Genomic DNA, 21680 nt, shown 5'->3' on the forward strand with positions numbered 1-21680 from the left:
TTCATGAGGAGGGAGTATACATTGTTGAAAAAGTAGTATATAGATAACTTATTTCTTATCTTGTTATTAAACTTACGAAGGAAAAAAAATAGAAAAATTAATTCTCATTACTAAACTTACCGCGAAGGGAAAAAATTATGAAAAAAATAAATATACTACAAAACTTAACTATTAAGAAAAAACAAATTTCAACTATAAATATTAGTAGCAGGAAGTGTAACGGCAAAACACAATCAATGGAGAAAGAACAGAGCAAGAAAAATAATAGTAATACTTGTCTATCCATGCTACCGGAGGAATGTATCACCAAGATCTTTGCCTTTACGAGCCCACAAGACGTTTGCCGCTTTTCCTTAGTCTCCACATATCTCCATTCCGCAGCCGATTCTGATTCTGTTTGGGCAAAGTTCCTGCCATCCGATTATCTGTCTATCATCACCAAATCAGAGACTCCAATCCCCGATTTTCGATCACTCAAGGATGCCTATGTTTATCTCGCCGATCATCCACTCTTAATTGATGAAGGTCACAAGGTAACAAAATGGAAATCATTGACTCTCTGGTAATCTAAGATAGAAGATCTGAATAGCAATATTTGTATTCTCTTCCTTGCAAATGTCTATGTTCATTCATGGGGAATTCAACAGAGAACTGTTTGAATTTGTTTTTTGAAAAATTGTTCTCATTTGCTAATCTGAAATGGTGAATCCATAAACATTATATATGCTCGTCATTTTTTGCTTAATTGTTGACTCGCAACCACAAAATCATGCACATTAGTCAATTCTTTACCATCTTCGAGTTTTTCTTGGGAAAAAGACTATAATTAAATCTGATATTAAGAGTTATTTAAACCTCAAATCAACTGCTGCTTTGTTGAAACCTCAAAATGAACTACTCTTTGTTGAAACCTCAAAATCAACTGCTACTTTGTTGCGCATATCTTTATTATTATTTCATTGTTATGAGCAACATGTCTAGTTTTTATATTGTTACCGTTCTGTCTTTAATCTATGATCTTTCTACTTACGGTATGTATGTTGTACAACAGAGTTTCTCATTGGATAAATGGACGGGAAAGAAATGCTACTTCTTAGGTGCAAGAGATCTTAACTTATCATGGGGTGATTCGCTAGAACATTGGAAATGGATTTCTGTACCAGAGTCCAGGTCCATAATTACCTTCACTATTACCCTGCATATATGTTGATGCGATTGCTTCTTTTTTGAGCTAGGTGTCAAGGATTTAGAGCGTTAGTAATGTAAATTTTTATTACTTTTTTTTTTGAGCCAAGTGTCACGTACTTAGAGTCTTACTAAAGACTCGTGCGACACCTGACACTTGTAAGCTCAAGTAAGCTTTTGGACTAAAATCGCTAAGAGGATGCAAAGTAAGACTTAGAAAAAAACAAGAGAGCCAAGTTGAATGATTTATAAATGAATACCCTATCTATTTATACTAGAACATAGCGGTTAGTGCAAATAAAATTTACTTTACAAGTCTCCTTGATAGTTACACTTTGCTCCTCAATGGAACTCTCTACATGTTCTAGGATATTTCAAGTTCTTCCAAGATAGTTCTCTGACATTCTAGAAAATTCTAAGAAATTTCATAGCCTTCTTGAAATGTCTAAGGCTTCTAGAGTATTGTAGAAACCTGCCTACAACGCTAGGCCCCTATCCGAATGTAAAATTTGTCTAGCAAGTGACGGGACGTGACATAAGGGTTGGTTTGAAACGATCTGTCTACCCTAAAAGTAAGACCATACTACCCTCTCCCAATCCCAGTTGATAGATTAACCCGAATATGTTGTTATTGCTGTTGAATTTAAAATGAAAATTTTGAAGTCGAGAATTGAAGCTATCTACATTTTTTCTTTATTGATTGTAAAAGCAGATTTCCGGAGGTAGCTTGGCTGGAGCTTGTATGGTGGTTTCAAATTTTGGGAACAATAAGAGCTGGGATTCTATCACCGTTGACATCCTACACAGCGTACCTTGTTTACAAGTTAGAAGATTATTCTTATGGGTCTGATGCTAGAAACGTGGAGGTTTCAGTTGAATTTTGTGGTGTCAAATCTGCAAACGTGCGGTTCCTTTTTTTGGATCCGGATCATCCTAGTAACATGGAGCTTGATCATAAACCAGTTCCGAAACTTAGAAAAGATGGCTGGTTCGAGTTAGAATTGGGTAATTTTTCGACTGAAAATGAAGATGATTGCATAGAGTTGACAATTGAAGATGTGATACCTGATTTTCAGGCAAAAGGAGGGCTCATTGTTGAAGGATTTGAGATCAGGCCAACAATTGCTTAGCGATTTTACTGTTGTTATTCAGCCCTTTAGGCAACTAGTTTAAGTTTTGCCTTTTTGAGGCCTTTTTTCTTCTTTGAAAACCTGTTTCTTTGCTGGAATGAAGTAGCACAAGTTTCGAATATTATGATACATTTTGAATATTATGATACATGGTGTTAGCGCTCCTACATGCTTTCCCCATCCATTGCATTCTTCTAAGCTCTTCTCCGTCCTATATGTTTCACGAGGGTCTATTGGAAATAATTTTCTATACATTTCTACCACCATAAGGTAAGGGCTAAATTACGTTTAAGTTATCCTTTTCGGATTTTACTTACAAGATAACTAAGAGTACCTTCAATTGAGTGATTTACCTCAGAAGTTAATCCTAAGAAACAATGGACTCCCAATATCTTGCCAAGGTTGTGCTATGTTGTTAAGTCAGGAAAAAAGGAAAGATGCATTCTTTGTGTTATATACATTTGAATGAAACCAGATCTCATGAAATTATATTGAATATTTGACGATATATATCTTGCTAAGAACCTTGTTTACCAACCACAAAATCATCTTAATAAACAACAAATTACTAAGACCAAAGAAAACGATCTCGAAAATAGCAAGTTTACAAGCATCAAACACAACATGGAAAGACTATTAAAAGCGATATTGTTCTAATTAAACTTGTATAAAGACAAGTCCGTCTAGGAACGACGCACAAACATTATTTCTATCAGCAATACCTGGTAGCAAAATCAGTTCTTATGAGCCTCTTCTTCACCCTTCTGTTAAAGCAAAAAAAAAAAAAAACAATGATAGTTGAGAATAAAAGTTCCAAAATTATGTCTACAAATCTGTAAAATTAGTCGAAATGCGCGAAAATTGATCAAATCGAAAACATTATAACATTCCATCTGAAACAATACTTACCTTATCAGCTTTTTCTCTCTCAGCTCTCTCCTTCTCAGCTTTCTTCCTCGCCTTCTCCATTCTCTCTCTTTCCATTTTCTATTTCCCAAAAAAATCAATAAATAAGTACTAAAAACTTTAAAATTACACATCTAAAACATCTCAATTCAATTTCAATTCACCCATATCTTGTAAACACTCGATGCTAACGTAACACATAAAAATAAAATCTAATGAATAAATATATACGACCTGAATGTAAACAGTCTCTTTAGCACGTTCTTCTTCACTGAGAATTCGACCTTTGCTATCGGAAAAGTAACGAAGACCGGAAACCGATGATCTTCCACCAACTTCCATTAAACGACGGACTCCACTGCTTGAAACGACAGATCTCATTGCCATATTCTGCTTTCTTCTGGATTTTATTTTTTTAACAGAGAGGTGACTGTAATTTATATATAAAAAAAAAATCAGTTGAAGGTTCCAGCTGATTCTGCGCTCTCACGGATTTTGTTGCCACGTACTGAGGCTACAAGGCTCACATCTAATTAATGAACTTTTAGATAAATTGAAAGGGAAAATTATATAGTTATCGGAAATAGTTTTCGTATTGATAATTTTTATATATAACCACTTAAAAATAACTTATTTTTAATAATTATAGTTTGATAATTATAATTTATATGGAGGAGAGACAGGAGAAAAAAAGTAGAAGAAAGGTGAATTATATATGTTAATCGGTTAAATAATTGTATATTATACATATGTATTTGTATATATGGCGAGCGAGATTGGGAGAGGGAGGAGAGAGACAAGCGAGAGAGGGCAGAGAGTGGAGAGAGACAAGCGAAATTGGGAGAGATGACAGAGAGTGAGAGAAAGATGAATTGTATATGTATATAGGTTAAATAAGTGTATATTATACATAAGTATATGTATATTATGACAAATTATACATATACAAACATGATTAATTATAGAAATTCGAATTCAGCCTCGATAACTAATGTATAATGTTAGCCGCAAGTTGTAATTATAGCAACTATAACTATGATGAATAATTAAAATAGTACAAATTTACTTTATTGATTAATTTTTCTATATTTTTATTAGTTATATATAGTGTTTAATTTGATATTTTAAAAATAATTATGAAATTGTATATTTGTTTTAAAAAAATATTCTCCAAGAATTTTGGTGGAAAGGATGTGAACGTTCTCCAATGCATAGTGTATATTGTACCTTGTGTCTTTAACCATATATAAAAACTTTTTGTAATTTGTAGTATGAGAAAAGATATAAAGTGATATTTGAAGTTATTTTAAATTTTAAAAAAGATACTTTAATTATGTGAGTGTTTGATTACCTCACAAAACTTTTAAATACGTTTGTAAATAAACCATTTTGCTCAATTTTCTCATCAATCTCAGATTTTGAATATGTGTGTGATGCACTATCTCTTTAATTTAATATTAATAAAACACGGATTTAACCCGACCTGAATATTGAGCTTGCAACTTCAAGTATAAACTTGATTTAGATTTCCGTTGGACAATTTTTGAGAATTGTCTAAATTTGAATCTAAATTTCATCACCTAAGACTTCCCCAATTTGCTTATTATTAACCCTAATTTGGAAATTCGAATTGTTAGGAAGCTTAAGATTGCGGTTTTTGTTATGTTAAGTTTATTATGGTGCTCATTTTAGCATTGCTCGTTGCCTAGAAATTTTGCCGGAGCTCCATTGCCGGTATTATGATTCTTTCATCCATTTGAATGAGTTTTTACTATTAGATATGTTAGGACATGAGGAACTTGTTTTTTTATTTTGACAACTTTTTGGTATAAAATTAAAAATTTTTGCAACGGATAAATTTTATCATTCTTAAGAGCTAAAGGCTATTCATCTATTGATAAAATGTGTGAATGAGCGGAAAACAACCATCTCCATATAATAGTAGTAAAACTTTAGTATCAATTTTTAGGGGCTCATTGGAATTGTTGTTTTCTGATTCCCCTGACCTGGACAAGGGAGTGTTAAGCCATAACAAGAACAAAAAGACGTAAAATTGGGGAAGATGATGTATTTAAAGTATACGTAACTAAATAATAAAGAAAAATTTGACACTTGACATTTTTTAATTCGTTTTTGAAAGTAAAAGTTTCTATTCACACGCTTTATTTGTGTGTAAACAAACATAAGGAAAAAGGGATCAGAATAGTCTATTTACAAAGTTACTTAAAAGTTTTTTTTGGGTAATAGGACACTCACATAATTAAATTGTCTTTTTGAAAATTTGAGACAACTTCAAGTATCACTTTTACGTATTTTCTCTTGTAATATTACTAACACGATTTTTCTTATATATTAATTATATAATATATAATACATGAAGTCAATTAATATTAATGAATATTTATTTTTTCTTGATACATTCTATTAAATGAATTATTTGTTAAAATTATTAAAACAATATAATAGGTATACATTAATTTTGTATACTAGTACTAATTACTAGGAGTAATTTGTTTGTGTGTGAAATACACTTTTTGCTATATACTTTATTTTATAATAATAACGTAAAAGATTTTCAATCATGAATTAGTATAATTGAAGATATTACAATCTCACAATTTACACGTCTTTTTTCATCATATTAATGAACTATGTTTCTATAAATAATATATTTTCAATTTATAAATTAAAATATATACATTATTACAAATATTAATATTAATTTTATACAATATTTTTCCGGAGCCTTAAGCCTAAAGAGTAATAAGGACCATATCTGTCATTCTGTGTTCTCCGTTTTCAACACCTCAATTTTGACTTCATTTGTGAAATTCAAAATCTGAGTTTAGAGAGGAGAAGAAGGGGCAAACGATGTATCATCCTACTAGAGGCGGCGTTCGTGGCGGCCGAGATCGTAAGCTTTCTTTGCTCATATCTGTTAATCTAGGGTTTCGTTGTTTTTGTTCTTCTTATAGTATTACGTTTTATCAATTGTTAGTATAATTTGGTTACATATGGTTAAAATTTGAGAGAATCGCTAATCCTCGAACATAGATCGAGGTTTTTTTTATTATGTATTGAATTGAAGTTGAGATTATTCAAGTTGTTGTTGTTAACCTAGCACTCGTTGAGGATTAGATAGGAAGGAAGAAATGATTTCCTATATGGAGGTCGAGGAATTAAGGTAGAGAATTAGTAGGTAGTCGAGTATTGTCTAGTTTCTCTTATCTTATCAATTTCTCTGTTGTTTCCTTTGCTTTAGTTATACCTGTATGATTTGTTGTTGCTACATGACTTTTTCATTATTGTAGTTGCTCTTGATTTTTTATATGCTTTCTCGAGCCAAAGGTCTATCGGAAATGATCTCTCAGGGGTAAGGCTGCGTACAGACCATCCTCCTCAGACCTCACTTGTAGTGTAATGGATTACATTGGGTATGTTGTTGTTATTTAGTAGGATTGGAACGGGAAAGTTTTATTAGGAGTTATAAATAACAACAATTACTGTTACTATGCTTTCGATCTGAGGAAGTTGGGGAAAAAGTTGGAGGAGGTATGAGCTTGTAAATTCAGCTTGTCTAGCTCGGTGGGTCATACATCAGGTTGAGGTTTTAATATTATGAAGGATATTGTAGTAGTTTTGTGGTGTAGGAACATTATGTTAAGGGTTACATGACCAGATTTTTTAAATGATAAAAGAAGAAGAAATGATACAGGCAGAGAGTTTGCTGCTCCAAAAAGGAAAAGTGGGAAAATATTGGTCCTGTTTTTACCTGTTATAAAAATGACAAAGAAGAGAGCTGCTGCAACCATTATCTTATGTGTTAGTTTTGGGTGAAGTCAGAGGATATGTGAAGGAGGAGAGTTAAGGTTGGGTTCTGGGGACAATGTTCAATGCATGGGCTTTGTATAGACACTCTTGAGCCATGTTCGTCGCCCTAGGCGTACCATTCTTTCATTTCATTCTATTGATTGGCTCTAGCTCCAAAGAACATATACATGGAGCTATGTCGACTTACGTACTTCTGATAATTTGATGTTTGTATTTTGCAAGTCCATGTTTATATTTGTTTGATAAAGAAGGCCATATTTCCATTTTGTTAGATTCGAGAGGTTTCTGGTACTTGCTGCTTGTATAGGGTGAATCATGCATTTGCTCCTACAAATTAGTTCCTATTTGTTAATGCAACTAGATCTGGTCTGCATTCTTGCTGTTCCTAGAGTCAATGATTATACTTATTTTCTCAGAAAAGAATATTGAATTATGATGCTTTCTAGTTCAGACACGCTTAATAAAGTTCTTTTGTAGATGGCATAGGAGGTTCTTCCTTGTTTTTTTCCTGAAGAATCAAGCTGTTATACTTTTGTCCTATTTTGTGGTGTTCTTAATGTATATTTTTTTTTGCTGCAACAGAATTTAGCTGGGATGATGTGAAGGTTGATAAACATCGAGAAAATTATATTGGCCATAGTATAAAAGCAGCAGTTGGGAGATGGCAGAAAGGTATATATTCTTGTTCTCAAATTATGTATCACAATTGCAATTGTTGGAAATTACTCGATAAGAAACATATCAATCTTTCTTTGGTCAATAGTCGATGAGAAACATATTGCTTCTTCTGTTTTCTCCAAGGCACATGCTAATTGTGCATTAGTAGTTTGTGCCCATTGTAAATTAAAGAATGGTATGTATGTTGATCCCTATGTATAAGAGCTTCTCTTTTTTTTCTTTTTCTGAAGAGATATGAAAAAAGTAATATATCCATGAAGTATCCCCAATAAACTGCAACATGAAGTACTTCATGGTGTTTTTTTATTTGCTGGCCCAAGTTTAGAGCTAAAATTATGTTATCTATTATCATACGCCATACATTATAGATTTTGCCGGAAGTTCTGGTTGTATGTTGTATTGAGTTTTTGATCAAGTATAGTTGTTCAGTCAAGTATGTGATAGAATGCTAAAATAACTATACTTCAGAATAAACAAATTCACATCGAGTAGGTTAATGTCATAAAAAGCATGTAGAAAGGAGCAATCAGATGTGTGAGAACAGTTGGAGGAAATATAAAGGAGTTCACTATATTTTTTTAAACAGGTAAGTAAGGAGTTTAGTACAATTGTAGGTTTTAACCAAGGATCTTCTGTAAGCTTGAATTTAATCATTCTAATGTTGGATGAGATGAACAATAGCTTATAGGATGATGTTTGATGTCACATGTACCTGCTGATGATATTGTGTCAATTGATGAGACTAGCGAGATGAAAAATTGAAGTTGTGAAGAAGCTCTCAAGTGATTGAGGGTTTTCAGACGAGTAGAAATTAGATAGAATATACGCATATGAAGTTTAGCTCTCATAAGAATGAAGTTAAAGTGATATTAGGTCGAGATTATGGTAACTAAATGCAAACAATTCAAAGTCTAGGTCATCGTTGTGAAAAGCAAGCGCTTCGTCGATTAAAGTGACTTAGGTGAGGGGAGCTTGAAGAAACGACTTCTTCTGCCGAAGAAGCACAAAGAGGCCAAGCCCTTAGGTAATTAGTTCTTTTTTTTTTAAAAAAGAAGGTAGCATTTTGTTTATAAAATCAGCAATACCTCAGTACTTAGGTGATACTGGAAAAAACCAAGAGAGAACTTCTAATGATACATACAATCTTTTGCATATTGCTACCCATCTCCAAGGTTATTTGAAGTCTACTTCGTCTCCTTTTTACACCCTCACTCACCATTAGCTTCATGCTTAAGAACCGTTTCATCTGGAGGTTGATGCAAAAAATATAAAACAATCTCAAGTGAACTCTACTTATTTGTCCTTAATGTGTGCTACTTGCACCTTTGGCTAATCTTGTATTCTTCGGAGTAGATTTTGCAGCCTTGCTTTGTAGACTGACTGTAATTATATTGCTGAGTGTGAGTAGATGCATATTTGTACAAAACTAGCTAGCCAATATTGGTTTTAAATCATAAATAACATGTTGGAATCCTGAGGTACTAAATCCATGTTTTATCTGGGATCCCGAGTCTTTTTACTGGGGCAAGATGTGGGTATGTTGTACTGGACATTTTATTTCTTCATTACATAGTCTTAACTAGTGGCATATTTTACATCTTACTGTGGTGTTTTCTCCCCCTTGTACAGGGAAAGATCTTCATTGGTACACCCGTGATAAGAAATCCCAGGATAAGGATATGGAGGCAGCAAAAGAAGAAATACGTAGGATTAAAGAAGAGGAGGAGCAGTCAATGAGGGAGGCTCTGGGCTTAGCTCCTAAGCGTGCCACACGTCCTCAAGGTACTCGGCTAGACAAACATGAGTTGTCTGAACTTGTGAAGAGAGGTTCAACTGCAGAAGACTTGGGAGCAGGGCATTCTGAAGCTGCTCGGGTGGACGGTCTTGGTTTCTCAAAGTAAGTACTGATTTCACTAGCATTCAATGTTCTCTTTAGATTTTTGTGGTTCTATCGGTCATTTTATTTCACCTGTTGCACTTTATGTGCACTGACTGATTTCACTAGCATTGGATGTTCTCTTTAGATTTTTGTGGTTCTTATCCGTCATTTTATTTCACCTGTTTCGCTTTATGTGCACTATTTCTCCTCGCCCTTGTCGCTGAATTTTATTGCTAGTTGGGGAATAGTGACTTGACTTTGAAGATGGAAAGGTTGTAGAGTTAAACTAAAATTATGAGTCAGAGAAAATAATAAAGGACTTTGTTTCTTCTTTATTCTGCAGATTGCCCAAACCTTGGGAAGAACCAAGTTCACCATCAGCTTTTCCATCTAATCCGATCAATGAGCCTGTAGAAAAGATTAATGCAAGTCTCCCTGTTGCACCCCTACAGAATGAAGAAGAGTCTGAGGATGAAAGGAGCCAAAAGAAGAAGAGACGAGAAGAGAAGAGACGGGAAAAGGATGAGAGGAGAGATAAGCGACATTTGCATGATACAAATGATAGGAGGAAGCATTCCCGCGATTCAGATGACAGGAGGAAACGTTCCCGTGATTCTGACGATAAGAGGAAGCACACCCGCGATTCAGATGACAGGAAGAAACACAAGAAAGACAAGGAGAAGAGAAGAAGAAGACATGATTCTGATTCAGATTAAACTTCAATAAATCCTTTTAGTTATTGTGTGCTTGCTATCATTTACCTTAACAATTTCATTCTGAATATTTGTGTTGAATTCAGTTTGTTCTGTTGTATTTAGATGGAAAATGGTCAGATATACTCTTCAGCTTTTATTTATTGGTCCGTCGTTAAAAATAACTGATCTTAGGATAAATATTTTCGGAAGTATGTGGACATACTTGATACAAACAATCGAGGGGGATTTAATGAACCCTCAACTACAATCGTAACTCAAATAGAACAAAAACTAAATCTAGTTTCAAATTTTATCTCAAAATAATTATTCTTATTTCACGTACGAAACGAAATAAAAGTTAGTCACGTTGCTTTCGAGTCTTTTGCTTAAATATGATAGTTTCCAGCAATCGAGGGGACTTTTTTGGCCATTCTCTAGAAGGTTGGTCAATGACGAAATTAACAAAGCAAAAAAATAATTTAAAATATTAAGTTATTCTATCCAAACAAAATATAAAAATAAAATAAAATACTGGCTTTTCCACTACTCTAAATAATAATATAATAATAATTCTTGGGAACCAGCCAAAAAAAAAAAAAGAGAACTCAAAAAAGAGCCCAAAGTGGAAAAGGAAGAGGAGAGAATACTCACAAGGCTCTTTGCTTTGTTCTTATTCTGTAATCTGTACCCAATTCTGCTTAGGGATTTGTTAGGCACATATAAAAAAAGGGAAAACCCCTTTTTTCAGAATCTTTAATTTGACTGAAATTTGATCTATTGATTTGTTTAACTGATAATTGAAAGATCGATTCTTTGTTTTGTGTGAAATTTGATTGAATTTAACAGGGAGGAAAAAGATGGTGTCTGCAAATAGGGAGATGGCTGTTTACTGTTTTGATACATTGGTGTCTCACTACAACAAGGAACAACCTCCTCCTCCTGCTTTTGATGAGGGTGAACAGTAAGCTAATTTTTCTCTTTGCCCCTTTTTGTTTTAGCTTAAAACTTCAGACAACCATATTGATAAAGTTTGTGTCTTTTTTTGTTTTCTTGTAGATGGGGTGTCTTGAATTTTTGTATGCATGTATATGAGTTGAGCTTCTTTTTAGAGTTGGATGTGGAGTGTGCTTACTATATGAGCAAACCCATATATGTTGAGCTTAGAAGAAGAAGTGATGATTTATATAGCCGACCCTATGATTGGGAGTTGGGACTGAGTCCTGATTGTTGTTTTTGTTGCAATGTGTGTGCATATCTTTATTACCCTTTTGTGAATGTGATATGTTTGTGAGATATGTATATAAGAAGTAATGATTAATATAGCTGACCCTGCCTTGGTTGGGACTAGTCCTAATTGTTATTGCTATGTGTGAACATATCTTTGTTATCCTTGTGTGGCATAGTTTGTGGGGAATGTGTAAAATTCCCTTCAGAAGATATGTGCAATTTCTCTATCTTTAGATTGAAATGAGTTAAGATTCTTTTGTACAAGTTACTTAACAATTTATTTTCTTGGTTGCATGGTGCTGAGGCCTGGGAATAGGAAGGGTCAATGCTGATTCAATCCTTTTGTGTTCTTGAATCTGGAAAATTACCTGTTTATTTTGTTGTTTAGTGCCATCTGTCAATGATGTGCTCACAAGATGTGATTCTAACTTATACTGATAAAAAAGATGTGATTTTTAGCTTCTTTCATTCCAATTGCCACTTGTTACTCTTTGTAAGTGTTGATTTCTCATGGCCTTTTCAAAATTGTCTTTTCCTTTATATCAGAACATTTTTTCAAATAAGATTTTTATGTAGGGCATTCCTTTTCTATTGGAAGCTTCCCTTTCTTTGTATTTCCCCACCCCACCCCAACACCACCAGTCCACCACCACCACCAAATTTCTAATCGTTAGTCTTCCTTGTAACATCTTTTTCTTTCATCAAGTGAAGGTATGTTTCACGAAGCTTGTTCTGTCTATGTATTTTGTGCTCATGACAAAATGTTCTAAGTATAGTCTTAATAAGTTGGAAAACGCATCTGCTTTTAGATGGGGTAAGGATATTTTGGTGTCCCTTTTTGTAAGCTAACATCAGTCTTTCATCTATAACTCATGAAATGGCATACCAATACGAAAATGAATTTGGATTTTGCTCTCATGTGGCTCAAACTGCATTTCAGCCCACTGTTTGTGACTTGGAAGAAAGTGGTGAATGGTGGGGAGCCTCGTTTGCGCGGATGCATTGGCACTCTGGAAGCTCGCTGCATTGTTAATGGTTTCAAGGATTATGCTCTGACAAGGTAGATTGCAAGTGAAGTTCTTTTATTTGAAGTACCTCTTTGCAACTCTATTTCATGTTTGTTAGTTAATAAATAGGAATGATATTAAGATTATTGAGCTTCATTATGTGACAAAGAATTTGTTGAATCAAAGCCAATTATTATTGGCAAAACTGTTTGAAGGATTACATTTGTTGTTTGGCTTGTGTATGTTTGATACATTTTTTTTATACAATTTATTGGACACTTATTGGGCGTGTGAAAGCATTCTATTTCATACTGTTAGTGTACTATATTCATGATTAAGTATGTTAGTTTGCAGATAAATGAATCTTGAGATTTTTTGCACTTTAATCTCTTCGGTTTCACTGTTTGAGTATAAATGACGTGTTACACTTCCTTTTCCTTGTGCTGACTTGCTTTGAAACCTTAAGTTTGTCACACTCTTGGGTTCTTAAGAAAGTGATTGCTCGCTGCTTTTATTTTCTTAAATTTTGTTACGGCCTAAATAAAAACTTATGTTATATCTGATGACACTGTATCTACGTATTTACATATTTGAATTCATCTGCAGTGCTCTCAGGGACCGTCGTTTTCCTCCGATACAGGCTAAAGAGTTACCTACTTTACAGTGTACAGTTTCAATTCTCACTAATTATGAGACTGCAGCTAACTACCTTGATTGGGAGGTACTGCTTTTCAACTTACTTTGAATCTCTGATTCTTAAATCATGGAGGAAATTTACATGTTTGTATGCTTGACATATATCTTTTTGTGATTGCATCATGGCTTTGTGGATCAAACTCATGAGCACCAAAAGAATTCAAATAAGAAGCAAATTTTGCCATAATTTAGGCCGTCAGATTTCACTTCTTAGAATGGTGTTGACACATTGCCTGGATTATTTGTTTCTAAGACGTTATACTGACCTTGGATGGGATTGTAGAGTTTAGTTTTGTTTGGGGTGATGGCTATTGAAAATTTGTTACACAAGCATGACAATCAAATCTGCCTTTGAACTTGTATAACTCCCTAAACATGTATCGTGAAGCTTAGAACAAAGTCTTCTTTTCTTCATTTGCTCCCTCATGAGAATCCGAATTCTTAAATCAAATGTCAGTCATCATTTTACATTTTCTCAACTCTCTTATTGGTTTTTAGATGATTCACCTTCCGTATTTTCTTTTCCGTAAGGTGGTCTATGCTCATGATTCGTCAGTGTGTAAATCCTCGTCATTGTTGACAATCATATGAGATTTTTTATCTACCTGCATCCCTTTTTCTCAACTTTGACCACTCGGCCACAACTGTTTCTCTCTTGTTGGTTTGCTGTATTAGTATTTTGTTCTCAAGAATGTAATAAATTTCTTCAGGTAGGGAAGCATGGGATAATTATTGAATTTACTGACCCTAACTATAACACAAGAAGAAACGCCACGTACCTACCTGAGGTGGCCGCTCATGAAGGTAATTTTCTTCTCCCTTACCTATCACCGACACAGAACGTTGTGCATATTTTGTCTATTTAAGTTTTTCTGGCGCTTGTCGAACTAGTTGAGCTGCAAGATGAACTTATTGAATTTTGTCTCCAGGGTGGACCGTTATAGAAGCAATTGACTCGCTGATACGCAAAGCAGGTTACAATGGACCTATAACTGAATCATTGAGGAAGCAAATCCATCTAACTCGATACCAGAGTACATTATTTACTATGCAGTACAGTGAATATGTGGATCATGTTAAGGAAACCCGAGGTCTCGATCCAACTATTAACGGTGTGAAAGCTTGAACAACGTATGGATTGTTCGGAGGAATCTTCCACCTTAAGACCAGTAGATGATTTTGGTTAACTGGAAGATAAAAACCATTCTAAAATTCATGGTTGGAATATGTTGTTATAGATTCCAACCCTGTCTAGTGATTGTTTTCATAAACGTTTTACGCTATTCTTCGAGACTGAAACTGAACTCATTTTCAGTGCTGAGTGCACCCAAAAAAAAATTGAACTTCAACAGTTCCTTTAAAAAGCTGCATTTGTGGCTATGTTTGTTATAATGTAACTGTCTGCTTTCTGTGGTTAAAAAATTATTCCTGTTGGCTATGTGCTTTAGTTCTCTACTTGAGAATTTGAGATACAAATCTTGAATATTTTCAGATTGCTGTGAGAATAATTTGTAGTTATTGCTGGTGTCTAGTTATTTACATTACATTGAGCTATGTTGTTCGGACTCTAGTATTCGAGATATGCAAAACTTGGCTCAAACACTATAGTACTCGTCATGAATAAATGTTCAACAACATCAATATATCTGATGTGATTTCACTAGCTGATGTCTGGTTATTTACATTACTATTAAGTTGTGTTGCTTGGACTCTAGTACTCGAGAAGTGCAGAACTTGGCTCAAAACACTCTAGTGCTTGTCATGGATATATGTTCAACAACATCAACATATCTGATGTGATTTCATGAATTGGTGTTTAGTTATTTACATTACTATTGCGCTATGTTGCTCAAACTTTAATACTCGAGATGTGCAAAACTTGGCTCAAACACTATAGTACTCGTCATGAATAAATGTTCAACAACATCAACATATATGATATGATTTCACGAAAAATTTGACAAAGGTGCGGTATATGCATATTTTACTCATGTCTTTGTCTCGTGAGGTAGAGGCAAATTATATTAAGCAGATGTTGACATAGTAGGTATGAACACTATTATAACATAATATCCAATATAATTTCACAAGTTGGAATGAAAAGGATAACGTGTAAATTCCAAAATATAACGATCTAATTTAATATGAAAATAAATTATTAATAATAAACCGCTCAATCAGTTTAATTAAAGTCAAAATCACATAATTAACACTGCCAATCACAATTCATAATACAGTTTAACCTCAACTCCTCGACTCCATCGCTATTAAAGACAAAATCCACCCACCCACCCTGTTCTGCGAAATCTAAAGCTCCATTTTCAGTCGTGTACACTAAGTAATCGCAATTTCTCCAATCTCAGGTACTCTCTTTCTCTCTCTTGTTTATGTAATTTTTTTCGGCACAGATTGTTTGTAGCGATTCTCTATTTTGAACTTTGTCGGCGAAGATCTGATCGGAAGTATTGGTAATTGTATGATATTGGTGTTTCTAGGGTAGTTAATTGTAGATAATTTGATCTTCGTTATCCGGATTTGAATTGTAGTTTCATATTTTTGATTTGACTCTCTGTTCGGTTATATATTTGAGTTTGTGTATTATATTATGTTTTTCCTAATTTTCCCTCACATTTAGACTCTGAAATTGAGGACTTTGGTGTAAGTACAAGCGAGTTTCTTTTTTTTTTTTTGATAGATGCAAAAAAAAATTATGCTTGAAGAACTTTTTTTTGTTCAAGTTTGAAGCATAATCAATTTAGTTAAAGGCGAATGTTGTAGTCCCTAATCTCTTGAAAAGGTTTTTCTTTTGGTGAGTGTGTTCATTTGTATGCTGGATAATTGCATGCAACCCTGATTTGGCTGGTCAATCTCACCACAGCTGCAGCCATGACAATTGTGTGCTGACTCTGCTCCTTTTCGGTCTCAGAAATGTAAGATTTCAGCCAATTAGTATCTACCGCCAGCACACCACTGGAAAGTTCATTGGATTCTCACCTGCACTGGTTGAATCTTTATATGACTTCCGAAACTCCACGTAACTCCACGTTTTCTTGATGAATTCTGTATGTTGTCTACATTTAGTTTGTCTTTCTTCATCTGTAGCAGCTTGAACCACCTCATAGCGTTACTCGTTTCCTTTTTAATTTTGAAGCGTTATAAATTCAGTGAAGGTGAATGTGGTAGTCTAGTCTCTAAATTTATTGAAAAGCTGATATTTTTTGTTTTGTGTTAGATATTTGCATATCTTAGTAAGGGATTTAAGACTGGTCTTTTTGAATTACAGGCATCAAATTGAAGTTGTGATTGAAAATGAATCCAAAAGGTTTGATTTATAGCTTTGTTGCGAGAGGGACTGTTGTTCTAGCTGAGCATACACCTTATTCAGGGAACTTTAGTACCATTGCTGTCCAGTGCTTGCAGAAGCTCCCTTCAAATAGTAGCAAATATACGTACTCATGCGACAGTCACACCTTCAACTTCCTTTTAGATAGTGGATTTGGTATTCATTCTTCTTATATTTTTTTATGTTGTGTATAATTTATTTTTGGTTAACTGGATTCTGACTAGATTGCTACCAACACAATTTTGTAGTCTTCCTAGTTGTTGCTGATGAACCAACAGGAAGAAGTGTACCGTTTGTGTTTCTTGAAAGGGTTAAGGATGATTTCAAGAAACGCTATGGTTCAAGTATCAAAAATGATGGCGATCCACATCCTCTTGCTGATGATGATGAAGAAGATGATGATCTATTCGGGGATCGTTTTAGCATTGCGTACAATCTTGACAGAGAATTTGGGTTTGTATATTTAATTTTTTTCACCTACAATTTATAATATATTTGTAGCAGCTAGACTTAGTATAGAGTCCAAAATCAGCCAATTAATTTGGATTTATTTATTCTGGAATTACTAGGCCAAAACTTAAAGAGCACATGGAATACTGTATGAACCATCCTGATGAAATGAGCAAGCTCTCTAAATTGAAGGCTCAAATCACAGAAGTCAAAGGAATAATGATGGACAACATTGAGAAGGTAAAGTGTTGATGTTCTATCTCTTATTTTTTTACGGGAAGGGTGCATCTATGGAGTAAGTTATGTAAGAAGACCTATTGTCTCTCGCAATGAATATGTGCTTAGCGAATACAACACCAAAATTATGCTGGTGATGATCAGGCTCTTGCATCAAATAGGGAAGATGACTGGGTATTATTACTCCAAGTAATTGTCTGGAGTAGCTACACTCTATCTGATAGTTGACCATTTTGTATAAGGGTAGTAATATTGTCAGCTTATTGTTGTCTAACTGAGGGAAATTTTAAGCCTTGTGAACTTGTACAATGACGCTTTAAATGTTGATAAAGCCTCTGCTAGTAAGAATGGAACAGGTAGCCACCAAGTCTGTTTCGCACTAGGAGTGATTGACGACATGGCTATGATGACGATAGTAGTGAGTTCTAGTATTGATTTTGACTTTGCAAACTCTCCATAACTTGAGACTCTAAACATATTTTGATAAAGAGTACAAAGTGTTAAGAATGTTGCCCAGTTTGCACATCATCTTACTTTAATGTTACATTTATTAGATTGTTAATGTATATAGTAGACTTAGTGTCCCACATAGGAAAAGGTGTATTAAGTACTGTGTAGATATAAGTATAATTAGGCTCAGTATCAATACGCTCAGTGTAATACAACAGAGTGCATCTTAATAATATGCTTCCCATGCCTTCTCAAAATTTTGATTTTAAACTAGCATGTGTTCTGTATTGTATATGTATTAACTTGTCACCAAGAAAATGATTATGGTTGAGTTATCCACTATTCAGCCAAATGTGATTGCCTCCCTCTTTCCATCATTTATAGATTCATGGCTTAATTGATACCTTTTTTTGCTATTAATTGTGTTACTTTTTTGTGGTCAGTACTTCTTTTCGTCAATGCTTTTCACCGTAGTTTTTTTCTTGTATCTGTGTAACCTGTTTTTGAAAAGGATTTTCTTGAGCCAAGGGTCTATTGGAAATACCATTTCTACCTCTCACAAGTTAGGGGTAAGGAATGCATACACCCACCCTCCCCCGAGCCCACTTGTGAGATCACACTGGGTATGCTTATCGACTTCGGTACTATTACTATAGAGGTGTGACACTAGGAGATTGATAGAGTAAATCCAACACTTGCTACACCACACATTATCTTCTATTGTTTTTGTTAAACTTCTCCATTATGATGTTTTAAACATATTTCTGGAGTTATGCTCCCGAACTTTGGTCCTGGGGATTGTAGAATATGTTTTGCAAGTATTCTGTCTGCTAACTACTCAAGTACTGAAAACATTTGATCGCCAGTGTCTTTGGTTTGTGGGTGGTAGTGATGGTGGTTACCATGTTTATTGTGGTGAAGGATTGGTTGATGACAAGATTATTGGAATGCTCCTGTTCCAAAATAAAAAAGGGATAATCGGAATGCTCCTGATACAGATAACCACCATCACCACCACTTCAGACCCTAAATTGTATCACTATTGGGTTCAGTTAGTTATTGTTATCATATTTATAGTAGCATATTACAAATAGATTTATATGCATAGACTAAAATAAGAGAACCCTCCAGTGTTAGAGAGCTTGTAATCATTTTAAGCACAAATGATTGAGTCTTGGAATGCAATGAGGGCTCTATACAACCAACCCAACTAGTGTAGGACCGAGGCATAGTTGATTGAAATAAACAAAGCATAAACTTGCAGCTTCCAGAGAATATTAAAGTTTCTGGATTAGAGTTTAGTTTTTTCAAGAGTAATCTTAATTTTTAATGTTGGTACTTCTTTGGCTGATAATGCTATAGAACGTTTGGGTGAAAAATTTCTCATTGCTTGAACTCTAGGATGAAATAACAGGTATCGCATTTTGTAAAATTATCAGAACGACTAGTATTTAGTTCTGAAACTGAAATTTATTGACACCACTTTATTCACATCACAGAATTTGTTACTCCGTTTGTCCCTATTAAGTTGTCCACTTTAGAAGTGACACACATATTAAGGCACCAATGATTATCATAGGTTAGTTACAATTTTATCCTTAACTTAAAAGATTATGCAACTCCCCAAGTATAATAAATGTATTTTATTGTTCCAAAAAGCATGAATTACAACTTAGTAGTACTAGAATTTTTCTAGAATTAAATAAGGGCATATTAGGAAAAAATTGTTGTACTTTCTGGATTTGTTAAAATGGACAAGTAAATAGGGACAGAGGGAGTAACATTTTTGTATTGCATTTCTAAAGGTGTAATGCTAAATCTAATTGATAGTGTGGAGATTTACTTAAGAATTGAAGATTGCATGCATGTGCAAGAACTCATAAACTGTGATGACTGTTCTCGCTTAAGTGAGGTGGGAGATTTTCTAGAATCATCTCGCTTCCATAGTCGGATGTGCTTTGATGAGTTTGACCTGCCTCGGTAAAACTGTTGCTGCAAACTGCTGTCTTTTCTGCGTAAATTCTTAATTATTTTTTTGGACAAGTTTTATTCAAACAGAAAATCAGATCAAGAGGTACTATTAGGTTCACTACATTTATCATAATGGAATTAATAGATAGATATCCTCATAATCACGGGTTTTAGGCTTTTAGTGACTAAGGAATGCCATTAAAGTCACATGACAGAGGGTGAGTGATTAAATCTTACACGAAAATAAGAGGTTGCCTCTTTTGGGGATAATTGAGAAACAGAGAGTAGTTCATCCTAATAAGCTGGATCTCAGTTAAGTGCTATTTTGCTTGATTTGTTTCCTGACCCTCCATACAAAGTGGCTGTTTTTCTTCTTGTTTTTGGTTAACATTTTATATAATGAAAAAATATATCAAGATATGATTATGTAAATCAAGTTTTGAGAAAATTAGCGACTGTTAGAAAACTCATCATTGCTTTTGCTTCAGTGTGTTTCTTGGTTATGTTCTTTGTGCTTCTTCTGGTTGAAATTACATATTAAAGACATTTTGTGTTGCAGGTTTTGGATCGGGGTGAGAAGATTGAACTGCTAGTGGATAAAACCGAGAACCTTCAGTTCCAGGTACGTGCTATTTTACAGAGTATTTGCACTTAAAAATAACCTATAGTGATTGTGCTGATTTACAACTGTGAACGCGTTCAGGCTGACAGCTTCCAGAGGCAAGGAAGGCAGCTTCGTCGCAAGATGTGGTTTCAGAACCTTCAAATGAAACTGATGGTTGGTGGTGCTATTGTAATTTTCATTATCATCGTTTGGCTTTTCGCTTGTGGAGGTTTCAGTTGTTGAAAAGAGATTTCGACGTAATCATTTGGTAATAGTACACTTTTATCTCTCATTTCTGTAGTGTACAAAACCTTTCTTGTAAATGTGAGACAATGCTGCGGATGCTTTGTTTTGGTGACTTAATACTATGGTATGGTACCTATTAGTATACGTATTGTTAGCTATTCGTGTGTAATTAGCGTAACAATTCATCATACGATTGTAAAGAGTGGCTAGACGTACACACCACAACGCGTACAGGAACAGCAAGAATAACTACTTAAAATCTGAAAATATGTGTGAAGATTTGTATATATCTGTTTTTCAGCTCTTTTATTGCTTAATGCTGTTCAAGAAACTGTGACTATGTTTCATACCTGACAAATTGGTAGTACTAATATTATTTGTGCATGATGTTTCATTATTCCTAAAACTTGTGTGACATTAGACAAAGCATAGATGTAAACTTGATGTTTATTTGTAAAGACATCATTAGAGTGATTGTATTGATTTTGATGCTTAAGAATAGGAATATGGTGTGTCACTCCACATGTAGTAGATATTGACCATTGTGTATTGGTTTACCAGTTATTGATTATTATCAGTTCTGGTTATCGGCTTAATTGATAAGATTTGACGCACCAAAAAATCATTAAAAATCATTTTAAAAAAGGTGGCAAATGAGTTGACAAATTGTATCTTTCTCAAAAGTAAATATTGAAACATTGTAGAATAATTGAGAGTTCAAGAGAACTAGAAATAAAAGTATGAAATTAAATTCTAAGTCAAGAACTTTATATGTCAATTGGTATAAACATAATTTATCAATTTACTATTGATTACTCGATTAACTCATTAAAAAAAATCTCAAACCGTTAATAATTGATAATATTAAATCAGTAACCTATTATAGATAAATCAACTGTTGTGATTTGTTAACCAAATTCAGAAATCATCCTATGTTTGTTAATAATCCTATGTTTGTTAATAAAGAGTGATAAAATTTTTAGTTAAGTGTCATTAAAATTAATATCGCTAAAGATTTTGGAGACATATACAAAGAGTTCTAATTGCCGTTAAAAATACATATTTAGCGAAAATTAATTCTTCATTACTACTAATAATTATTTTTTACGTAAAACTTCGAAATAAGCAACATAAAGGAATTCTCT

General features: G+C 34.0%; 5 protein-coding genes across 12 annotated transcripts; 4 read left to right on the forward strand and 1 right to left on the reverse strand.

The window, feature by feature from the left end:
- Positions 1–6: 6 nt before the first annotated feature.
- Positions 7–2482, forward strand: LOC107002937 (putative F-box protein PP2-B12). The gene is made up of 3 exons (XM_015201148.2): positions 7–533; positions 1052–1170; positions 1898–2482. The coding sequence occupies exons 1-3, from the start codon at positions 138–140 to the stop codon at positions 2313–2315; spliced, it is 933 nt and encodes a 310-aa protein (XP_015056634.1). The 5' UTR covers positions 7–137; the 3' UTR covers positions 2316–2482.
- On the reverse strand, positions 172–3719 carry LOC107002940 (uncharacterized protein At2g27730, mitochondrial-like). Of its 6 annotated transcripts, none has more exons than XM_015201153.2 (4): positions 3456–3719; positions 3225–3302; positions 3038–3079; positions 172–511 (listed from the first exon to the last, which is right to left on the reverse strand). In XM_015201153.2, the coding sequence occupies exons 1-3, from the start codon at positions 3606–3608 to the stop codon at positions 3050–3052; spliced, it is 261 nt and encodes an 86-aa protein (XP_015056639.1). In that variant the 5' UTR covers positions 3609–3719; the 3' UTR covers positions 172–511; positions 3038–3049. The 6 variants fall into 6 exon arrangements, with proteins under 6 accessions (XP_015056639.1, XP_027768861.1, XP_015056640.1 ...); XM_027913060.1 differs by having other exon boundaries at positions 172–694; XM_015201154.2 differs by having other exon boundaries at positions 177–410.
- A 2242-nt stretch (positions 3720–5961) lies between these two features.
- LOC107004554 (multiple myeloma tumor-associated protein 2 homolog) lies at positions 5962–10461 on the forward strand. The gene is made up of 4 exons (XM_015202794.2): positions 5962–6135; positions 7635–7724; positions 9360–9627; positions 9953–10461. Exons 1-4 carry the CDS (start codon positions 6093–6095, stop codon positions 10323–10325), a joined length of 774 nt encoding a protein of 257 aa, XP_015058280.1. The 5' UTR covers positions 5962–6092; the 3' UTR covers positions 10326–10461.
- A 413-nt stretch (positions 10462–10874) lies between these two features.
- On the forward strand, positions 10875–14719 carry LOC107004556 (uncharacterized protein At2g38710). Its single transcript, XM_015202798.2, has 5 exons — positions 10875–11265; positions 12472–12591; positions 13145–13259; positions 13945–14038; positions 14164–14719. Exons 1-5 carry the CDS (start codon positions 11162–11164, stop codon positions 14358–14360), a joined length of 630 nt encoding a protein of 209 aa, XP_015058284.1. The 5' UTR covers positions 10875–11161; the 3' UTR covers positions 14361–14719.
- Positions 14720–15441: 722 nt separating this feature from the next.
- LOC107004555 (vesicle-associated membrane protein 727) lies at positions 15442–20822 on the forward strand. 3 transcript variants are annotated; one of them, XM_015202795.2, is made up of 6 exons: positions 15442–15597; positions 16518–16733; positions 16826–17030; positions 17147–17267; positions 20245–20307; positions 20389–20822. In XM_015202795.2, exons 2-6 carry the CDS (start codon positions 16544–16546, stop codon positions 20530–20532), a joined length of 723 nt encoding a protein of 240 aa, XP_015058281.1. In that variant the 5' UTR covers positions 15442–15597; positions 16518–16543; the 3' UTR covers positions 20533–20822. The 3 variants fall into 3 exon arrangements, with proteins under 3 accessions (XP_015058281.1, XP_015058283.1, XP_027769001.1); XM_015202797.2 differs by lacking the exon at positions 15442–15597 and adding an exon at positions 15607–15702; XM_027913200.1 differs by lacking the exon at positions 15442–15597 and adding an exon at positions 16113–16164.
- The last annotated feature ends 858 nt before the right edge of the window (positions 20823–21680 follow it).

The sequence above is a fragment of the Solanum pennellii genome, chromosome 11 (assembly GCF_001406875.1).
Source record: "Solanum pennellii chromosome 11, SPENNV200".
Classification (NCBI taxonomy): domain Eukaryota; kingdom Viridiplantae; phylum Streptophyta; class Magnoliopsida; order Solanales; family Solanaceae; genus Solanum; species Solanum pennellii.